This window comes from Hyperolius riggenbachi, chromosome 9 (assembly GCF_040937935.1).
Source record: "Hyperolius riggenbachi isolate aHypRig1 chromosome 9, aHypRig1.pri, whole genome shotgun sequence".
Lineage (NCBI taxonomy): Eukaryota > Metazoa > Chordata > Amphibia > Anura > Hyperoliidae > Hyperolius > Hyperolius riggenbachi.
In genome coordinates, this window is record NC_090654.1 from 145,983,026 (window position 1) to 146,006,164 (window position 23,139).

The 23,139-nt window shown below is 44.6% G+C and overlaps 1 protein-coding gene across 1 annotated transcript in view; it reads right to left on the reverse strand.

Annotated features, from left to right (window-relative positions):
- COPA (COPI coat complex subunit alpha) overlaps positions 1-23,139 on the reverse strand; it is a 329,230-nt gene that overhangs the window by 22,066 nt on the left and 284,025 nt on the right. The window contains exon 31 of the mRNA XM_068253599.1: positions 16,039-16,200. Within this exon, the coding sequence (XP_068109700.1) occupies positions 16,039-16,200 (162 nt within the window). The remainder of the gene's footprint in view (positions 1-16,038; positions 16,201-23,139) is intronic.

Consider the following 23,139-nt stretch of genomic DNA (forward strand, 5'->3'; position numbering starts at 1 on the left):
GTTGTCTAAAAATGCATCTATACAGCACTGGGGTCCCCAAATTGTGCGCCATAGCGATCGCATTCAATCGCTACAGACACACAGGCTAGCGATAATGGTACTCTACATGCCTGACTAGTGATTAAATATGGCACGTATGGTATCGTTTTACCTGGGTCGAGTCAAATAATGTATTTTTAGGGGTTTTAAAACTGTGGCACTTGTTATGTAAAAGTTAGGAAGGGGGAAACATGAAACAGCGTGCAATTTTTGCGTTTACGCCCATGAAATTAAATAATACTTGAAAAAAAAATTAGCCTAAGAAAGCCTAGAATGTCCTGCAAAAACAAAACAAAAAACAATACATGTATCACTGTGATGGCAAAGGTAATAAGTTATTGCTGCATCAAAATCGGTGGCCTTTTTTGAACCTGAGTTATCCCCAGAAGGAGAATCCTCTTCCTTCCTCTCCTCTACAGAGTCTTGCTCTGATGAGTCCTATTCTGCCATAGCATGCGCCTGAGGCTATGTAAGGGCCAAGGGACCAGGAGGGATGGGAAATTCATGCTAGGTACACATTGAGATTTTCTGGAAGATTTACTTTCAGATCAATTATTTCCAACATGTCCGATCTGATTTCTGATCGATTTCCGAGCATTTTCTGATCTATTTCCGAGCATTTTCCGATCAATTTCCTATTGAAGTGAACAGAAAATAGTCGGAAATAGATCGGAAATCAGATCGGATATGTTGGAAATAATCGATCTGACAGTAAATATGCCAGAAAATCTTATAGTGTGTACCAGGCATAAGGGTTAGTCGGGCAGCTGAAACAATCAGGTCTATGGCTACTGGAGTAACTAGAGCTAAAGGTTTGAAAACAGCTTAGGAGCTCCTGTGCAGCCGATGCTACGGGGTAGCTGAGCCTAGAGGTAAAGCAGAATCTGTAAAGCAGGGATGACAAACTCAAGCACATAAGGGGCCAAAATCTAAAACCTGGTCTAAGTTGCGTGCTTAATTGTTTAAGACTTAACATTTATTGAACAGTCTAAACAATAGAGGCCATGAGAGGGTGGGTCTTGAACCCAGTAATACAGTGGAGCAGTTTAATATTTAAACTCCAGTGCTGGTTTGGGTCTCCTCTGATCTTCTTGACAGGCACACACACTAACCAGAACACCTCTGGCTCCTGAGCAATGTCACATGATTGTGTTTTACCAGCCACCAAATGGGATGGGGGAGTTAAGACCCCGGACTGGGCCCCATGCTAATTTCATTAGGAATGGAAATTTTTTGATCAGAAAACTGTCACTGGTGTGCTCCTCTGGATGGGAAGGAGCGTGTGGTTATTCTTTTACTGCTTCCTTACAATGATGGACATTAGAAGCTCTCAAGGGCCACATAAAATGACAAGGAGGGTCACATTTGGCAAGCGGGCCTTGAGTTTGATACCTGTGATCTAAAGGGACAGCTGCAGCTATGGAGACCTGAGCTACAAGGGCCAGACCGGGCACTAAAGCTAGACTAGACTGAGGCATAGTACACCTGAACAAGTTAAAAGTAGCTGACAGTTCCTTTTTAACTAGGAAGTCCTTCATAGCAATCAAAGGATTTGTCTTCAGGCAAGAACAAATACATGGTTGATAGAGTAGTTTTTGACAACCGAAGAATAGCTTCGCTGAGTATGCATTGCATCTTCTTTGATTTTGCCTTAGCAAACTGCTCAGATTTAGCAGGGTCTTGAGATTTATACAGGGAACGCACAATGCAATTTCCCAGCCGATCAACGGGAATCTTGCAATTATTTCAAATATGTCCTATCTGTTTCAAAGTTATCATCAGAAAATCGGTCCCTTTATCGATCGGGAGCAGTTTACACATGTACACACGGTACAACTTGCTGTCCGCTCACCCACTGATCAGACAGGAAATTGAAATGTGTTCCCAGCATAAGTCTACAACAAACAAGTACCTCACACAAGCAAAGATAATTTTGAATAACCACAGCTTTTAACCTGCTTAAACACAAAAACAGAATATATAGGACCTGTCCTGCAGCAGCATTTGATCCCTGGTATGCTTAAAGGGAACCTTAAACTGAGAGGGATATGGATGTTTCCTATTAAACTAAACACACAATACAAGAAATAGAAGGGCACATAGTAGAAGAGGGTGAAAGTTTAGTTACAGCAGATGTAGCTTCACTGTACACAAGTATCCCGCAGGAGAAGGGGATTGAGGCAGTTGGATACTACATGCACAAAGATGGTGAACTACCAGTGGATCAGATTGAATTTTTATTGAAATTATTAAGATTTGCTATGCAAAAAAACTATTTTTGGCACGGTGGGAGTTTCTATAGACAGCACAGGGGATGCGCAATGGGGGCTGGATTCGCACCCAGCCTCGCAAATCTCTATATGGGAAAATGGGAAGAGTGGGTTTTGGCACGTTTTTCATCACGGGGGATTAAAGTTTGGAAAAGATACATTGATGACCTGTTAATGATATGGGGGGGCACTAAAGAAGAATTAGAATCACTATTTGATATTTTAAATAATAACAATATGAATATAAAATTGTCGTATGAACACAACATAAGAGAAATTAACTTTTTGGACCTTCACCTAATGGTTGTAGATAGGGAAATAAAAACCAAAACCTTTTTTAAAACCACAGACCGCGATGGATACATATCCACTAGGAGTGAGCACCACCCCAAATGGATAAAAAATGTACCAAGGGGGCAATTTATGAGATTGAGAAGAAACTGTAGCAAATTGGAAGATTTTGAGGAACAATCTAGCATTCTGAAGAATCGGTTTATAGAAAAGGGATATGAAGAAAAGTTCCTTGACGGTGAGATACAGAGGGTGAGAATGACAAATAGGGAAGAACTCATACATAGGGCCAGGGAAAGTAACAACGGCCCTAGTGAACATAATTATGCACTTGTGACGGATTTCAACAGCCAATATAAAACCTTTGAAAAAATTGTAGAAAAACACTGGGAGATACTCCTCACAGATACAGACCTGAGTAAAATCCTTGGACAAATGTGTCAGCACACCAATAATTCCATAGTACACGCTCTTTTATTGAGCCATGTGTTCCCACAAGAATCGAGGGGCGGCGCTGCTCGGCGCTGACAGCGGCGGATAAACCTATTACAGCTGTAGATAACGGCTGACTATCACCACCGACATTCAAATCACTGGGACAATTATCCATACATTTAACACAGGATGTGACTGGTGGATCTTCTAACAGGTAACAAATAATAGGTACAGTAGCGCTGTGCGCACTGATTAGCATTATCATTTAAATGAGTACCTAGATTGTACAAGAGGATGAACATTGGGGCATGTTTGTTATGTAAACAAATGGAGATGACATCACTGATTGAATTCACTGTGGGTGGGGTGAGTAGGGATTATGTTATTATATAATGTTTGTTGAACTTGTATGTATTTTGTAACCACGCGCCTTGAAGAAGGGGGACCCTGTGTGGCCCCGAAACAATTGTCGGCTTTTTCCTCTTGTGGGAACACATGGCTCAATAAAAGAGCGTGTACTATGGAATTATTGGTGTGCTGACACATTTGTCTAATGTCTTATCTGGAGATACAGATGCCTATATCTCAGTGTCAAGCACCCAACCGATTTAACTGATGGTGTGCCCTTCATAACCCAGTGAACACTGAGTAAAATCCTGCCCACCAGGCCGAAATTTATTTATAGAAAGGCCCCCAATCTCAAAAACATACTGGCCCCCAGCTGTGTGGAGCCAAAAAAGTTGCCGCCTAGATTTAGAGGGTGGCAGCGAGCAGGCTACCATCCATGTAGGGACTGCAAAGGATGCAGAGAGGCCAGGCCTCAGAGAACGAATTTATTAACAGGACATTCAAATGGTAGGAAGATTAAGATAAAAGATTTCATCACTTGTAATGATAAATTTGTAGTATATCTGGCTTGGTGTCCATGTGGACTCCAATATGTGGGGAGGACAACGAGGCCTTTAAAAGAAAGGATAGGGGAACACCTGCGCAACATTGCAAAGGGGCTTACGAGCCATACGCTGTCGGCCCACTTTAAACAAGCGCATAATTGCAACCCGTCACTTTTAAATTTTTGTGGGGTGGAAAAAATCACCAGGCCATGGAGGGGGGGAGACATGGTGAGGAGTGTGTCCCAAAAAGAGACCAAATGGATCTACATGTTAAACACATTGAAACCTAGAGGACTGAATAGTGACATAGATTTAGTTTGCTTTTTGAGTAATGACTAAAACATATATAGGTGAGTGGATCCCCCAACCGAATGCCCTTTAAATGTTTTTTACACTTGAAAGGTTTTACACTTGAAAGGTTACGACTTAAAAGCGGGCACATATTGTTCAATTAGGGCACTTCTTGATAGTTCACAGTACAAAGGTTATATGTTCATGGGAATGATATTGCACAAAAAATAGTGGGCATTCGAGTGGAAGGGTGAAATACTCACCTGTGTTAAGTAATATAAGTGAGACCAACAAAAAACATACTGGAGAATGATGTAGGGGGCACAAGGGAGAGATTTTGAAATATGTACATAACATGAGATTAACGGCATAACCCCTTGACTTTACCTCTCAGTTCTAGTTATGGATGATGTTTTGTAATGGTATATGTTGTCTCTGTGGATATATATTTTTGACAAAGTGTAATATCATTGTTAAGGCTATACCCCAATGGTAGACATCGGAGAGGGTTTAAAATAGATTTTTAGCTGCAGCTAGGTATGTGGCCACAAGAGGGCCGCGAGGGAAGGAATATGTGAGCGTGCAATGAATTGGAACATGCGTTTTGATGGCTGACCACAAGAGGGCCTGGAATAGAGATAGACGTCTGGTATGCAGGCTATGCTTGCACATGCGCAATTCAAACGGCCACTGGTCGCAGGCATCATACGCAATACGTATGCGCGGCGGTATGGTAATCCAAACGCCGACGTTACGTAAGGGGAAGAAGAGAAGCAGCCGCGTTACTATGGGAACCTGAACCCGGAAGCAGATTCGGGATATACGGGGAAACCATTGGCTGACATTTTTCGGCTCTTAGCACTTCCGGGGGTGAGAGAGGGAGGGGAGGGAGGAAATGAGACTAGGTGGATAGGTATATATAAATCAACATGGCATTCAGGCCGCATATGCTTCTGAGGAGTCGCCTAGGCGACGAAACCGGTCAAGCTAATGCGACCACTTTTTTAGCAAGCTTACAGACATCAGAGGGGCGAGGTGGAGAGCCACTGGAAGCGGACCCAGTCAGCGCAACAAGCCGATCCGGCGGCCTACGATTGGGGTAGAGCCCATTAAAACTCTGTGCCCAACACCAAGCCTCATGTTTGTAAGTGCGCATTTCTTTTAGAATAAACTTGTTTTTACAGTATTACGCTATGAGAGCTCTGTTCATGTTTTAGAAAGTGTATATGCTCCTGTACAAGTCTCATTGAGCGGATAAAGTTCCTGAGTGGCAGGGGGCGGCCTGATGACCCCATAAGCGCTGAAGACCCACCTAATAGAGGGTCATACAATAGCGGTGAGTGCCCACTGTGAGGGGTGTGGTGGTGGTGACTACTCGCTGAAGGTGATCAGTGGCGAGAACAGCCTGCAACTTAGGAAAAAGCACTGGATTGTTTATCTATTGGATCAATAGCGTTTTGACTGTTTTTCCTTACAGGATTGCATCTAATAGAGACTTGATTACTGTGAACATTTGTGCGCAGCCTCCGAGCTTGGATTGTGGTTTCCTATTAAACAATACCAGTAGCCTGGCATCCTGCTGATCTCTTTAGCTGTAGTAGTGGCTGAATCACACACCTGAAACAAGCATGCAGCTAATCCAGTCTGACTTCAGTCAGAGCACCTGATCTGCATGCTTGTTGAGGGGTTGTGGCTAAAAGTATTAGAGACACGGGATCAGCAGGAGAGTCGGGCAACTAGTATTATTTTAAAAGGAAAAATCCATATCCTTCTCAGTTTAGGTTCCCTTTAAGAGGAGGCCAGCTTTGTCTTTTGCTCAATGGTAGCAAACAGACTGCTCAATGGCTTCCCCAGCATAATGCAGGGACCCGCTCTGCATTGTAGCTCACCTTTCCAGTAGTAACCTATGATTGCTTTGGGCTTATGGTTGACAATCTGGATACATGTCAGGAAATCTTGTGTGGCACTTTTTCTAACGTGTCCAAACCATTATATACAGGCTACTGATCTCCGTATAAAGAGAGTCATATCAGGTTCTGCCTTAATTCTGCAGGAGCAGGATCAGCAATGCGGTGCGATCACCTGTATGAAGAATTATGACAGTGCAGATAAGCAATTAACCCTGAGAGCCCCCCTCATCACTAAGACTGAGCATGACATGACAGCCTCTGTCATTTATACTGGAGGTACTTAAAGAGACACTGAAGCAAAAAAAATAAATTATGATATAATGATTTGTATGTGTAGTACAGCTAAGAAATAAAACTTTAGGAGCACAGACAAGTCTAATATTCTTTCCAGTACAGGAAGAGTTAAGAAACTCCAGTTATCTACGCAAAAGAGCCATTGAGCTCCATGATTTTCAAAGTCGCAGAGAGCACTGTCTTCTGAAGCTTGTTATCTCAACTGTCAGTCACTGTATATTCTTTTTCTCCTTTTCTCTGCAGAGGACAGGTCAATAGTTTACTGGCCTGCTCTGTAATATCATTTAGAGTGCTGAGAAGTGTGTAAACTGCAAATATTAGAGAATGATGCAATGTTATAAACAAAAATATATAACTGAAAATAAAAATATGAGAATATTTTTTTTGCTACTAATGTTCTACCGGTAGTAAATATCAGTACTACACAACGAATTCATTATATCCTATTTTTCTTTTTCGTTTCATTGTCTCTTTAAAGGGAACCAGAGAGGAACGTAAGAAAAAAAGAAAAGAAAAAGCTTTTATACATACCTGGGGCTTCTTCCAGCCCCATAAGCCTGGATCGCTCCCACGCCGCCATCCTCTGCTTCCTGGATCGGCGGTACCGGGTCCAGTCACTTCCGGCGGACGCGGCCAATTGTCCGCATCACAGGGGCTCCCTCCATACCCGTACGCATGCGGCTGCGCAGTAACCAGCCTCACGCGTACGTATATGGAGGGAGCCCCGTGTGATGCTGACAATTGGCCGCGTCTGCCGGCTGACTGGGGGCCATGACGGGACCCGGTACCGGCGGATCCAGGCAGCAAAGGACGGCGGCGTGGGAGCGATCCGTGTGTATGGGGCTGGAGGAAGCCCCAGGTATGTATAGAATCTTTTTCCTGGGGCCTCTGGTTCCCTTTAAGCACAAGTACCCACAGCTATTACAGCACACTGCTTGAAACATTGAAGGATTGTATTATCTGGTATAGTTTGCTACAGCGGATACCAGAGGCGTAGCTAGGGTTTTTAGCACCCGGGGACAAATGGTCATTTTTGTGGCCTCTGGGGATGCCTGGGCAATGCAATGTAGGTATTTGGACAATAAAGGTTTAGAATAAGGAATAGGATTATGGGGATAGGGATACAATTAAGGGAAAACATTACGCCTGGTACACATGATGCTATTTCCCGTCAGATCGACAGGTCGAATCGATCATTTCCTGTATGTCCGACTTGTTCCCTATCAAGAACAGGATTTTATGAAGTAGTGATCTGAAAAACGATCCTGTTCTCGATCAGGTGTAGATTGGACATGATGGAAATTATTGTTCTGACCTGTTGATTTGACAGGAAATAGTGTTTTGTGTACCAGCCTTTAGGTTAGTTAAGGTAGATTCAACCAAGAGACAAATCTCTCTCGGATCAAATCTGATTAGAGAGAGATCTGTTGGCTGCCCATACACTGCAGGCTGATTCACGATCAATTGCATGCTGAAGTGTGCCGCATCTGCCATAGTGTATGAATGTGTATGTACAGTACATGTGTCCATTTATACATTACCCTCTGGGGACAGTCAGTGACATGACTATGTACTCTGTAAAGTGCAGCAGAAGAGGTCAGCGCTATAAAAATACATAATAATAATATGGTAGGACATTAGACTATGGTAGGATTAGAGTGTGATCTCCTCTGAGGACAGTCAGTGACATGAGTATGTACTCTGTAATGTGCTGCAGAATATTTCAGTGCTATATAAATACATAATATTCATATGGCAGGATTAGACTGTGAGCTGCTCTGAGGACAGTCAGTGACTATGTACTCTGTAACAAGCTACAGAGGACATCAGAATAGTATAAATATTTTATAATAATTAGGGTGAGACATTAATGGGCTGCTGTAGGGAGAGAAAAAAGTGCTGGTGCTCAGACAGAAACAATATCCTGTAAACAGCTGGGTGAACCACTGTGCTCAGAAGACCAACATGCAATAACAAAAGAACCAACTTCAGGTGCCCATACATCTTCTGATCTCTCTAGAATCTCATGTGATCTGAGACAGATCTGTCAGCTGCCCATACACCACAGACAAATTCTTGATAGATTTCATCATAAATCTCTCATGAATCAGCCTTGTGACACCGCATCCACCATCTCACCACCCCCACGCTGTCCCCCTAATGTAAAATGCCTGGTGCCGTATACTTTACTTGTCCGTCGCTGGTTTTGGCTTTGTGTACATACATGCGCCCCATGTGATTGCTGATGTATACTTGGGCACGTGTGTGACATCACCCACGTAATGCCTGGCAACCAGATGGGGCGCCTGTATGTAGACAGAGCCAAAGCCAGTGACAGACAAGTATACTGCACTGGGGGAACATTTTACATTAGGGAGGATAGCGGGTTCTGTCGCGTTTGTCGTGATATTGCACACCATTACAGACATGTACTCGATCAAGCAAGTTTACATGCAAACAATTTCCCTACACCCGAAATTGGTTGCATCGTCAATCGAGCATTCTCTTGGCAGCACTGATTTTCATCCAATGAGATTATAATGATCTAATCTATTTCATTCCCGGCAAAGTGTGATATTATAATGATCTTATCTAATCAGATGGTCGATTTGCCGCAAAGTCGCCTGATGTATGGCCACCTTTAGATGAACCCACTTGTGAATAGTTTTTGGAGTCTGTGAGGGAATAAAAAGGGAGATGACTGAGGAAGGAGAAGAACTGCCTGATAAGATGAAAGAAGCTGCATGAATATATGAGAACTGATAGAAGCTAGACAGCTGCAGTGTAAACCTATATACAATTGTATGGGCAGCAAGTAATCTGCAGCACTATATAATATAACACAGGGCTAAAGCACACGTTTGCACACTATTAAATAATTGTAAGAAAACATACTCCATTAGCATTGCTCTGCAATCATTAAATTAGTCCCTCCCCCCACAGCAGCTCAGGACCAGGCAGCTAAAGTAAACAATATTTCAGCAAACTTTTCACACACTAGTTCTCTACCTCATTGATTCTGACAGCAGTCAGCAGCATCTCCTCCACTCATTAGCTACAAGCCAGCCATCTCGTCTTCTCCTGCTTGGCTTGAATTCCCCGGTCTGTTAGGCTCAGCCCCGCCCCTCGCTCAGTGTCACAGAGGAGAGAAGAGGAGGGGCGCTCTCTTCTCTATGCACACAGGCACAGGAGAGACTGGAAAACAGTGCGGCAGCAGACAGCTGATTATTACTGAGAAAGAGCTGATCTGCGGCTACCGTGCAACACCCGCCCCAGCTCCCTGCTTCTCACCAGGCACCCTTCACTGCTGAAGCGCCCCCCCAAATGCTGGGGGGGGGGGGGGGGGGGGGGAAGGGGGGCAGATGTACTCCCCTGCCCCCACCTCCCTACGCCTGTGGCTGATACCTGCATTTGCCCTGAGAAATTAATGTAGTAGTGAAATATTATGTAATGTAGTGCTAGCTGTATGACAGATATAGCATTCTCCGGCATGGTGCAGATATTTCACTTGAAAAATAATTGCCTTTTCCTGGGACTTTTTGCTGTTGAGCATTATATTATCTGAGGTACATACTCTACTCCAGTGTGCATTGGGTGCTAATATTTCTTCTTTCCATCTTACTTTGGGGGGTGGGGGAGCAGAGGGATGAGTTGCGGCTTAATGGCAATGTCCAGTTACTCAAGTGTGGGTGGGGCTGTCAATTTTGATCATTAGTATTACAGTACAAATAATATTTCAGTTATCTATTCTCTAGGTGTGGCAAACCTGCAATGTGACTATGCTATGTCTTGTATTTTAAATGTTTTTGCAGCTTATTATGTTATTGATTAATACTGGGAATACACGATACGTTTTCCGCATTCAATTCTCCACGCAATCCATAAATTCCAACATGTCCGATTCTCCGTTCTATTCTGTTCTGCTCGATTTCTCATAGAAGTGAATGGAAAAAAGATAAGAAAAACGAGCGAAAGATAAGAGAATCGAACGGGGAATCGCGTGGCTAATAGATCCCGCAGAGAATCAAACACGGAAAACGTATCGTGTATTCCCAGCATTAGAGATCTTGTATTGGAGCTGCTTCAGATACCTGCAGAGGATGCCGAGTTGATTGTAGCCTTGTTTACCTATTTAGACAATGGCCTCAGATAAGACCAGGACTATTCTAGAGGTACATACACACATATTGCTTTTCTAAAATTCATAGTTTTAGCGGGACCACTAAAACTATGAATTTTAGAAAAGCAAAGTTCAATCAAATTAGGCAGGCACTAAGTTTAGTGAACTGGGATAATGTACTACAAGAGGAGGACACTGAAAGGAAATGGCAAGCTTTTAAACGTATTCTCAATCAATATTGTAGTATGTATATCCCATATGGAAACAAAATGTCTAGGAATAAAAAAAGGCCTCTATGGATAAATAGAAAGGTTAGAGATAAAAAGAATGCCTATAAGGTCCTAAACTTTTACTAGATCGAGTGAAAGACCACGTGGATCAAAAACTCAGGAGAGAACAAGCTGGTTTCCGCAAAAACAGATCTTGCACAGACCAAATAAACACACTGCGCATTATAATAGAGCAATGTCTGGAACTAGGAGTCCCACTGTATTTGGTCTTCATAGATTTTCTCAGGGCATTTGACTCCTTGGAAAGAATGTCCATGTGGAAATCCTTAGAGAAATACGGAATACCAAGAAACCTCATAATTCTTATAAAAATTTTATGAGGACTATACATGCCAAGTTGTTCACAATGGCATGCTAAGCGATCCAATAGAAGTCAACACAGGAGTCAAACAGGGGTGCGCCCTCTCCCCCACTATATTCCTGATAGTAATGGATCTGGTCATGAGGAAGACATGTCTTGGAAACAGAACTGGACTACAATGGGGGCTGACACAACATATAGAGGATCTCGACTTTGCAGACGATGTTTGCTTACTCTCACAAAGTTTCCAACATATGGAAATAAAGTTAGCCCACCTACTAGAGGAGAGCCAGAGGGTAGGTCTGATGATTAACTGCAAGAAAACTAAAGAGATGAGATTAAACAGCAATGTTGATCCTAAACGAAAGTTCCAGGTGTATGGAAAACCTTTAGATACTGTGACTGAGTTTCAGTATCTGGGCAGCCTGATGACAATGAAGGGTGGTGCCAGTGCGGATGCCAAAAGTCGAATCAAAAAGGCAAACGCAGCCTTCGTACAACTGTACCAAATTTGGAGATCCCATGATATTTCCACGAAAACCAAACTGAGAATATTCCAAAGTAATGTGAAGACAGTCCTCCTGTATGGATGTGAGACATGGAAGGTGACAGCAGAGATAACAAAAAGCCTCCAAACCTTTATAAACCGCTGCCTTCGAAGAATACTAAATATCTGGTGGCCAAATGTAATTTCAAATAAAGAGTTGTGGGAAAGAACCTAAGAACAACAAGTGGACTTGCAGATCAAACGCAGAAAGTGGAGATGGATTGGCCATACTCTTCGCAAGGACAAGTCAATTGAGAAAGAAGCCTTAAAATGGAATCCTCAAGGCAGCAGAAAAAGAGGAAGACCAAAGATAACTTGGAGAAGAAGTGTAGAGGAAGAAATAAAGAAGGCGGGGGCATCATGGACTGAGATAGAAAAAAATCGCCCAGGACAGAAACCGGTGGCACACATTTGTTGAGGCCCTTTGCTCCAGTGGGAGACACAGGATTAAGTAGTAGTAGTATAAGGTCCTAAAACAGGAGGGGACCGAGGCTGCACTCAGCAATTATAAGGAGTGCAATAAAAATTGTAAAAAAGAAATTAGGCTGGCAAAGATCGAAGCTGAAAATCAAATCGCTAGGGATATCAAATCTAACCCAAAAACGTTTTACAAGTACATCAACTCTAAAAAAAGAAAGGTTGACTGTATAGGACTCCTAAAGGATGAGGGTGGGAACGCAATGGTGGATGACCAAGGTAAGGCAGAGTTATTAAATGCTTTCTTTGCTTCTGTCTTCACAAAGGAAACAGCACTGTTGCAAATTACAGAGGTAGAAGAGTCTCAATCTTCAAACTGTAATATTAAATACTTAACGCAGGAAGAAGTAAAGGCAAGACTAAATAAATTAAAAATAGACAAGGCACCTGGCCCGGATGGCATGCATCCTCGGGTCCTAAGGGAATTAAGTTCAGTTACAGATAAACCCCTTTATCTTATCTTTTGTGACTCTCTTTCAACTGGCAGAGTCCCAGTGGATTGGCGTACAGCCCACGTTTTCCCATTATTTAAGAAGGGCAAAAAATCAGATCCAGGAAATTATAGACCTGTAAGCTTAACATCAGTTGTATGCAAACTATTTGAGGGGTTACTAAGAGATACTATACATGACTTCATAGTAGAAAATAATCTTATTTCTCAGCATCAACATGGGTTTACTAAAGACAGGTCCTGTTTGACTAACATGCTCAGCTTTTATGAGGTAGTGAATGTTAATATGGATATTGGGAATGCTGTAGATGTGATATACTTGGACTTTGCTAAGGCCTTCGACACTGTTCCCCCCAAAAGTCTGGTGCAAAAGTTGAGGATGCAAGGACTGGGGAAGAGTCTGTGTGCTTGGATAGGGAACTGGCTAATGGACAGAAAACAAAGAGTTGTGGTCAATGGATCATACTCAAAATGGGAGACTGTTAGCAGTGGGGTCCCACAGGGGTCTGTACTGGGTCCAGTGCTCTTCAATTTATTTATTAATGACCTAGTGGATGCAGTAGTGAGCAATGTTGCTATTTTCGCAGATGATACAAAATTGTGCAGAATCATCAACTCTCAGGAAGATAGTGTCATATTGCAACAGGCTCTGGATAGGATGGCTATATGGGCACATAAATGGCAGATGAAATTCAATGTTGAAAAATGTAAAGTCATGCATTTTGGTCGTACCAATGGTCTAGCACCATACAAAATAAATGGGAGACAGTTGGGGACATCAAACTTGGAGAAGGACTTAGGAGTACTCATCGACAACAAGTTAAATAATTGTACTCAATGCCAAGCCGCTGCAGCTAAAGCTAACAAAATTTTGGGATGCATTAAAAGGGAAATAAAAACTCGAGATGCGAACATAATATTGCCCCTTATTGTACAATTTTTTTATAATTAAAAGTTTTTTACAATTTTACGCTATGGGAGCTCTGGTATGTCTCTTTTGAGGTGATTAAAAGACCAACAGACAGCAGTTTTGGAATTCGGGAGAAGGTTTCCGGTGAAAGGCAGGGGGCGGCCAGATGACCCCATAGGCGCTGAAGACCCACTTGACTGAGGGTCATAACATAGCGGTGAGTGGCCACTGCGTGGGGTGTGGTGGTGGTTTCTTGCCGAAGTGGGCATGGCTACCATTCCTGAGTGGAAGCGGAGAGCAAAACCTGAATACTAGCTGCACACAAGAAATATCTGTTGGGACTTTTATGAGCGCAGCTAATTTGTACAATATTGGACTTTTAGGAATTTTATGGCAGCGCACCACCGATTGTTTTACCACCCTGTAAATTTATATCAGCGCAGTGTTTTGAGATTTTATAATATTGCCCCTGTTTAACTCTCTAGTAAGGCCACATCTGGAATATGGAATTCAGTTCTGGGCACCACATTACAAAAAAAGATATTGCAGTTTTAGAGCAGGTGCAGAGACGAGCAACAAAATTGATACGTGGGATGGAAGGTCTCACTTACCAAGAAAGGTTAGATAAACTGGGTTTATTTAGTCTAGAGAAAAGACGCCTTAGAGGAGATCTAATTAATATGTATAAATACATCAGAGGGCAATATAATAGCTTGGCGGATGAGCTTTTTGTCCCTAGGCCTTCTCAAAGGACTAGAGGACATGATCTGCGCATGGAGGAAAAATGTTTTAGCCACTTATTTAGAAAAGGGTTCTTTACAGTAAGCGTGATTAAGATGTGGAATGCATTGCCACAGGAAGTCGTTATGGCAAACTCTATACCTGCATTTAAAGGGGGCTTAGATGCTTACCTTGGGTTGAATGACATCCATGGCTACAATTACTAGGTAAGGCCTAATGATGTTGATCCAGGGATTTTATCTGATTGCCATCTGGAGTCGGGAAGGAATTTTTCCCTTCTGGGGCCAATTGGACCATGCCTTGTAAGGGTTTTTTCGCCTTCCTCTGGATCAACAGGGATATGTGAGGGAGCAGGCTGGAGTTTTACTTTGTACTGGTTGAACTCGATGGACGTATGTCTTTTTTTCAACCTATGTAACTATATGATCTTTCCAAACGACCAGTGGTTCGGACCGGTCATTTGGAAATCAAATTGGGCGTGTGTACAAACGACCGTTCAGCTGATAAGACTGGATTTGAAAACCAGCGTTATCAGCTCAACGACCGTTTGCACACACGCCCGGTTTGACGTCCAAATGACCGGTTCGAACACAGACGTGTGTACGCACCTTATGTCTTGCTGGAATCTTCTGCAAAACAAAAGCCTGTGTGATAAGACCAGGGAGATCTAGGCTTCTCTGGAAACTTCTGTGTGATGCTGGGAATACACCATGAGATTTTTTTTGGCAGATAGATGGTTCGATTGATAATTTCCGACAGGTCCGATCCTATTTTCGATAGTTTTTCTGATCAATTTTTCATATAAGTGAATGGAAATCGATCAGAAAAATCGAACGGAAAATCGATCAGACAGCAAATCTGCTGAAAAATCTCATTGTGTATTCCCAGCATAAGGCCCGGTTCACATCTAAAAAGGCAAAGCGATTTGCGCTTCCGTTTTGTGCAAGTGATTTTATTGCTATTAGCGTGGCAAAAATCACTGGACACTTCCGCGATTGCGGTCAACACTTTATAAGCACTGTACTGCAATTGCTCCAGAATCGCCCAGAAAATGGGACACGCGTGGCAGTCGTGCCAATTGAGGCAGTGAAAACACTGCCAACAGATAAAGCACTAAAGCTTTAAAAAGCGCTAGCACTGTAGCTATTGGCGGGAAGTGCCCGCTAATCGCGTAAGTGTGAATGGGCCCTTTCTCACTTGGGCGATTACCGCTAATTGTGAAGCGCTAGTGCTTTTTAAAAGCGCAATACAAACTTAATGGCAGTGACGTCACTGCATCCGACCGCTTTGCGGCAATCGTGAAACGTGTTGCATATAGCATTTTGCCGCAATTCTGGAGCGATCCTAATACAGCACTTAAAAAAATGCTGATTGTGATTGTACAGTGATGTTACAGCGCTAATCGCGGTAAAAATCACCCGCAAAAAAACGCTAGCGTATTACGATTTCTAGTGTGAATGGGGCCTGATTGGGGGAGGAGGGGGGTGGATAGCAGTGCTGGGAGAAAGTTTTGTGTTTGAGTTGCTAGTGAACACATCTGCTGTATATTATTTTCTGAAGTTTTACTACTACTTGAGATGGAATAAATGAGTTATCTTCTAACTGTTGGTCTGCTGGTGATGTATGGACCCTCATCTCTTCACACTTGTAGCCTGTTCTTGTACAACATTACAATATAATCTTTGCACATCACCCTTTTTAAATGAGTGCATCTCGACTAAGGAAAAAAAAAAAAAAAGTGGGCAAGAGCTTCCACCTTCTCATATGCAGTCATTCACCTGTTGTGCCACTTCTGGCTTTGGGCCCAGTTCCAATAGGCGCCTAGCAAAAACAGCAGCAGTTTTGAAGTTCTTGAGTTTGAAGAATAGGTTGACGGCTGTTCTGAGCACCAGAATCATGTGGACAGGCTGCAGGTTGGAATGCGTGAAGTAGGCTGCCATCTGTGAGAGAGATAAGAAAAGGGCGATTAAAGTATGAACAACTGCCCCATGCTGGCAGGCCTCATTTGTGCTTCATACTTTTGAAGCAACTATGTTAAGGTGCGTACACATCTTTGATAAATGTTGCCCGTTGGGGATCAGGACCTGATCCTCTTGGGTGACATCATTGGGCCTGGCTGCACACACAGGTGTCAGCTGTGTACCTGACGACGCGCTGTGTTGCTATGTGAGGGGATGACAAAAGGGATTATTATTATTTATTTATAAAGCGCCAACATATTCTGTGGCGCTGTACAATGCAAGAAAACAAACAAGGGATACATAATGATACAGACAATGATATACATCAAATATGAACACTGGTACAAAATACAGAACAGGTGATTATAATAGCAAATTTAACATGATGACTAAAATGTATTAACGAGTGCAAGCAATTAAAATAACATTTCATGACACAAAAGGGTGAGGGCCCTGCCCTTGCGAGCTTACAATCTAAAGGAATGGGGTGGAAACAAGAGGTGGGGGAAGTATACAGTGTATGTACAGGCATGGTGTGATTAGGTTATTTAGTGAGGAGTGAATGTAGATGCGAGGTTGAAGGGTGCATGGCCTAAGCTAGAGAATATGCTTGTCAAATAGAAGTGGGTTTTGAGGGAGCGTTTAAAGATTTCAAAGGTGGCAGAGTGGCGGATGTGCTGTGAAAGGGCATTCCAGAGGAGGGGTGAGGCATGTGAGAAGTCTTGTACCCGCGAATGTGAGGAGTGAATTGTAGAAGAGGATAAAAGAAGCTCGTGTGCAGATCTGAGATTGCGGTCGGGTTGATATCTGGAAACTAGCGAGGAGATGTATAGGGGAGAGAGATTGGAGAGCTTTGTAGGTTAGGGTTAAGAGTTTGAACTGGATCCTTTGGTTGATTGGTAGCCAGTGAAGAGCTCGACAGAGAGGATCAGCAGAGGAAGAGCGAGAGGAGAGATGAATGAGTCGAGCAGCAGAGTTCAGTACAGATTGGAGCGGTGATAGTCGGTTAGTTGGAAGTCCACCAAGCAGTATATTGCAATAGTCCAAATGAGATATAATAAGCGCATGTACTAACATTTTGGTTGTGTCATGAAAGAGAAAAGTTGGAGGTGACAGGAGCTGGTTAGGTAATTAATGTGAGGAATAAAAGAGAGAAGAATCAAATATTACCCCTAAGCACCGTGCTTTGGGAACTGAAGTTATAGGTGTGTTTAACATTTATTGTAATATCAGGCAAAGAGGTGAACAGAGATGGTGGAAAGACTATTAGTTCTGTTTTGTTCATATTAAGTTTTAAGAAGCTAGAGGACACGAAAGAGGATATAGCGGACAGACAGTCGGGAACTCGTGTGAGGAAGGTGTGGGGCTGAGAGGTACAGTTGTGTATCATCTGCATATAGGCGGTATTGAAAACCAAATGAGTTGATTAAGTTACCAAGACCGAGCATGTAGATGGAAAAGAGGAGGGGACCGAGGACAGAGCCTTGAGGTACCCCTACAGACAGACAGAGGATGTGAAGAGGAGGCAGAAACAGTGAAAGACCTTCCACAGAGGAAGGAAGATATCCAGGAGAGAGCGAGGTCCTTTATTCTTATAGATAAAAAAGGATATGTAGGAGTAAAGTGTGGTCGACAGTGTCAAATGCTGATGACAGATCTAGAATTAGTATGGAATAATAGCCTTTGGATTTAGCTGTGAGGAGATCATTGGCTACTTTGGTGAGGGTTGTTTCTGTGGAGTGGTTTGCCCAGAAGCCAGACTGAAACTGATCAAGCACGGAATTTGCAGATAAATACTGACTTAGTTCAGCATGAATGCGGTGTTCAAGTAATTTAGATGCAAAAGGGAGACGTGACACTTGGCGGTAGTTGGCAAGTTTCGGTGGGGTCTAGAGATGGTTTTTCAAGTAGTGGTGTTACAACAGCCTTCTTTAGTGAGGATGGAAAAATTCCAGTGGAGAGGGATAGGTTAAACAGCGATGTTAGGGCAGGGATGAGGATAGCTGTGGAAAGAGATCGGATGGGATAGGATCCAAAGAGCAGGTGGTTAGATGGGATTTAGTGATAAGAGAGGAGAGAGAATGTTCGGAGAGTGGAAAGAAACAGGAAAGTAAGCAGTCAACAAGAGGAGTGGAGATAGAGTTTGATGTCTGCATGGAAAAAACACTACGGATTTTGGCAATTTTATCTGTAAAGCATGTTGCAAAATCTTCAGCTGATAAAGCATGAAGGAGGAGGGGGTGGATGGAGAAGGGAGTTGAAAGTGCTGAACAGGCGCTTTGGATTGTGCGAGTGGGAGGATATGAGGGAGGAAAAGTAGAAGAGAGAGCGATTCTAAACTTGTTCAAGGCTGTTTTGTATGAAATGATATCCTCATTACTATTGGTTTTTCTCCAACGCCGTTCAGCTACCCTAGAGCACCCCTTTAACTGTTTAGTAGCTTTGGTTAGCCAGGGTTGGCGACTGACACAGTGTGGGCAGACATTGGTAAGAGGTGTGATTGCATCCATCCATGACTTGCTTGATTGAGCTGTGGTAGTGTGCAGCTGCTGAGTCAGGTTCAGAGAACGGTTGTGTGAGGAGAGGTGCCAGGGCATCAGAGACCGATTGAATGTCTATGTTGCGGTAGTTCCTGCGTATATGTTCCTGCGATGATGAGAGGAATGTGTGCGACAGCGGGGGGAGTGGCGCAATCATGATCACGTTCTGGTTCAATCTGCTCCTGCCCCTAGTCCTCTGTCCACTTACCCCCACCAGTCTTAACCCCATCCCCACTCTGGTCTCCCAGCATCACCATACCTCTCTCCTTACCCCACAACCAAAATCACCCACCTAGCCCCACTCCCCACTGCAGCACCCACCCCAACCCTATAAACATCCTCGCCCCAACATCATTCCCATCTGCCCCATTCTCAGACACTCCTTCCATCTATCTATCCTGCAGTCTCTGGAATTCCAGATCTATCCGTAATAAGCTTCCAACCATCCATGACCTCTTCCTTTCCAAAACACTCACCTTCCTTGCCCTTACTGAGACCTGGCTCACCCCCTCCGACCTGCCTGCGGCTGCAGCCCTCTCCTACGGGGATCTACACCTCAGCCATACCCCCAGTTCAGATAACAGGCCTGTTGGAGGGGTGGGCCTGCTCCTCTCCCCATCCTGCACTTTCCATGTTGTTACCCCTCCCCTTTCTCTTCACTTTACCTCATCTGAGGCCCATCCTCTACCATTCCCTCCCAGCCATTATCGCAGTCTTGTACTGTCCCCCGTCAAGTACAACATCACACTTCTTAGACAACCTTGCCTCCTGGCTCCCACACATACTGTCCTCTGACCTCCGCCCCATCATCCTCTAAGACTTTAACATTCCCCTAGATCAGCCCACCACCTCTGCCGCCACTCGGCTATTCTTCCTCACCAACTCCCCCGGCCTCTCTCACCACACTAACATCCCCACCCACAGCGCTGGCAATACCCTAAGTGCCCATTTCCACTAGCAGCGATTGGAATGCTGAATTGCAAAATGCTAGGGATTTTAAAACTGCTACAGTTTTTTTTAACATAGGAATCGCAGTAGGTAATTTCCACTACTGCTATTTGTTTTTTACTCAAGCGCAATCTTTGCCGTGGAGCGATTTTTGCCACGATTTTGCTATGCAGTGCATTGCATAGCAAAGCGCGATTGCAATCGCCAGGAAATCGCCGGGAAATGTTGTACTTCGCACTAAACGCTAGCGATTGCGATTCAGCAATTGCTAGTGGAAAAGGGCCATCACCCTTACGAACCTGGACATTGCACCATTCCCCATCTCTGACCATCTGCTCCTCACCTTCACCCTCACACTTTCCTGCACCCCTGCCCCCCTCACCGAAATGGATGTTGGCAGAGAGATCTGTGCAACCTCAACCCCAATGTACTAGCCAGACCCCTCCCACTCCTCCCTCCCCAGCCTAACCTGCCCCAACCAAGCGGCAGCTCAATACAATTGCAACCTCTCGGCAGCCTTAGATCATGCTGCTCCCATGAACTTTCGTACAAACCTTCGCCCCAACCCCCAACCTTGGCACACTGCCCTCACTAAAACTACAGAAAGAGACATGAGCTGCAGAACGCAAATTGAGGAAATCCCTTCACAACCACGACTTCCTGGGTTACAAGACCAAGTTGCAGACGTACCATACTGCCCTAGCTAATAGCAGAAATACTTCCCTGGTCTGATCTTTACCCAAGCCTCCAACCCATGTCTTTTTCCCACCTTCAAAGCCCTAACTCAACCCCACACATTCCCCCACCCCCCAAACTCCACCCTCTCAGCTACTGACCTATGAAACTACTTTATCAACAAAATCACCACTATCCGTAGGGATATCTCTCTGCATCGCCCCCGCCTCCTCCCCACCCTACCCTGCTTCTTTACCCCCTTACATCCTTCACTGCTGTCACTTCCTGCCCCCTAGATTCGGTCCCATTCGATTCCCTCTGCTTACATTTTGCTAATCTGGCCCAATGTCCTCACCTACCTATTCAACCTCTCCTTCTCCACTGGCACCTTTCCCGTTGTATTAAAACACTGTGCTTCCCCTGCTGAAGAAACCTTCACTCGACCCCACACGGCCAACCAACTATCGCCCAAACTCCCTCCTCCCCTTTGCCTCGAAAATTCTTGAACTCCTGGTAACCAACGCTTGACCCACTTTCTCAGTTCCAACTCCCTTCTCGATCCCCTGCAATCTGGTTTTCGTTTAGCGTATTCTACAGAAACATCCCTCACCAAAGTGGTCAAGGACCGTGCCCTTGCCAAATCCGAAGGTAAATACTCCATCCTGGACCTCTCCTCAGCATTTGACACAGTCGACCACTTCCTCCTCATCCACTCCCTGCAGTCAATGGACATTCAGGACCAAGCCTTAGCCTGGATCTCCTCCACCCTCTCCAATCACTCCTTCACTGGGCTCCTCATCCACTCCCATGCCTCTCTCAGTTGGTGTTCCCCAAGGTTCCATCCTGGAATCTTTACTGTTTTTTACTTTACACTGCCTCGATTGAGAAAATCATCTCCTCCATGGCCTTCAACTACCACCTGTATGTCGACGACACCTAGATTTATCTCCACACCCCAGATCTCTCCTCCTCCACCATGGACAAGGTTACCACCTGCCTCACATCCATTTCCTCCTGGATGGCCGCCAGGTTCCTGAAGCTCAATTTGGACAAGACTGAGCCTTGATATTCCTGACCCGCACAGCTGCACCCCTCCCAGATATGCATATTACTATCGACAACATGATCATCCATGCCCACCTAGACTATTGCAATTCACTTTTGTCTGGCCACACCTCTAACCTAATTGCTCCCCTTCAAATCGGTAATGGATGCGGCAGCCAGACAAACTTTTCTCATCGCAGCACCTCTACAACTCCCCTCTGTAAAACCCTCCACTGGCTCCCCATCCGCTTCAAGATCAATTTTAAAATTCTGTGCTTGGCCTACAAATTGGTGCATAGGACCTGCCTGACCTACATCTTTGATCTTGTCCACAAGCACGTATCCGCCCACCCAATCTGATCCTCAAACGACCTGCACCTGGTTGCACAACGCATATCTCACTCCCATGCACAATTGCAGGACTTCACTAGGGCTGCCCCCACTCTCTGGAACTCGCTCCCACCAGCCATCACTCGCCCCCCACCTTTAATACCTTCAAATGAGCCTCAAGACTTACCTTTCCATGCTCGCATACCCCCCCCCTACATTAGCACCATAATAAATTCTGCTGGGCACCCTCTGAGCAGATGCAACTATTGTCTCTACCCCACCCTATAAACCTCTGGCAGTGCCCTCCTTCCTAGTGTTTCCAGCTTGATTATGCAATCTTACTGTCCGTCACCCCTCTTGTGGACTAATCTCTATTTCGACCAAAGACACTGAACTACTGTTATCAAATCATTGGTGTGATCTTGTTTTTTGTGAGCTCCTTGTATGTCCTACCTTGTATGTTAACCTATTTATCTATTATGCAGCACTGCGTAATATGTTGGCGCTTTATAAATGCAATAAAAAATAATAATAAATCATATTCAGGGTTAGCAAGATATAAAGTAGTTCTGTAGAGGACTTAGGGCTTGATTCATCAAGCTGCGCTGCTTAACCACTTGCCGACCGCACACTCATAACGTGCGTCGGCAAAGTGGCAGCTGCAGGACCAGCGACGCAGTACTGCGTCGCCAGCTGCAGCTTAATTAATCAAGAAGCAGCCGCTCGCGCGAGCGGCTGCTTCTTGTCAAATCACGGCGGGGGGCTCCGTGAATAGCCTGCGGGCCGCCGATGGCGGCTCGCAGGCTAGATGTAAACACAAGCGGAAATAATCCGCTTTGTTTACATTTGTACGGCGCTGCTGCGCAGCAGCGCCGTAAGGCAGATCGGCGATCCCCGGCCAATCAGTGGCCGGGGATCGCCGCCATGTGACGTCCTGTCACAGGCTGCACAGGACGGATAGCGTCCTGTGCAGCCCAGATCTCCCGGGGGCAGCAGGTAGGAGAGGGAGGGGGGGAATTTCGCCACGGAGGGGGGCTTTGAGGTGCCCCCCCCCCGCCACCCACAGCAGGCAGGAGAGATCAGACCCCCCCAGCACATCATCCCCATAGGGGGGAAAAAAGGGGGGCAATCTGATCTCTCTGCCTGCACGCTGATCTGTGCTGGGGGCTGCAGAGCCCACCCAGCACAGATCAGCTAAAACAGCGCTGGTCCTTAAGGGGGGGTAAAGGGTGGGTCCTCAAGTGGTTAATGAGAGGAGCGCGAGCTCAGCACAAGCTATGCTGCGGTAACGCCATTTGATAAATCAACCTCCACTTCCAGGGAACAAAAAACTGTTTACATGCTGGTGACTCATTTGTCATCTATGGCTTTACATTTTAAT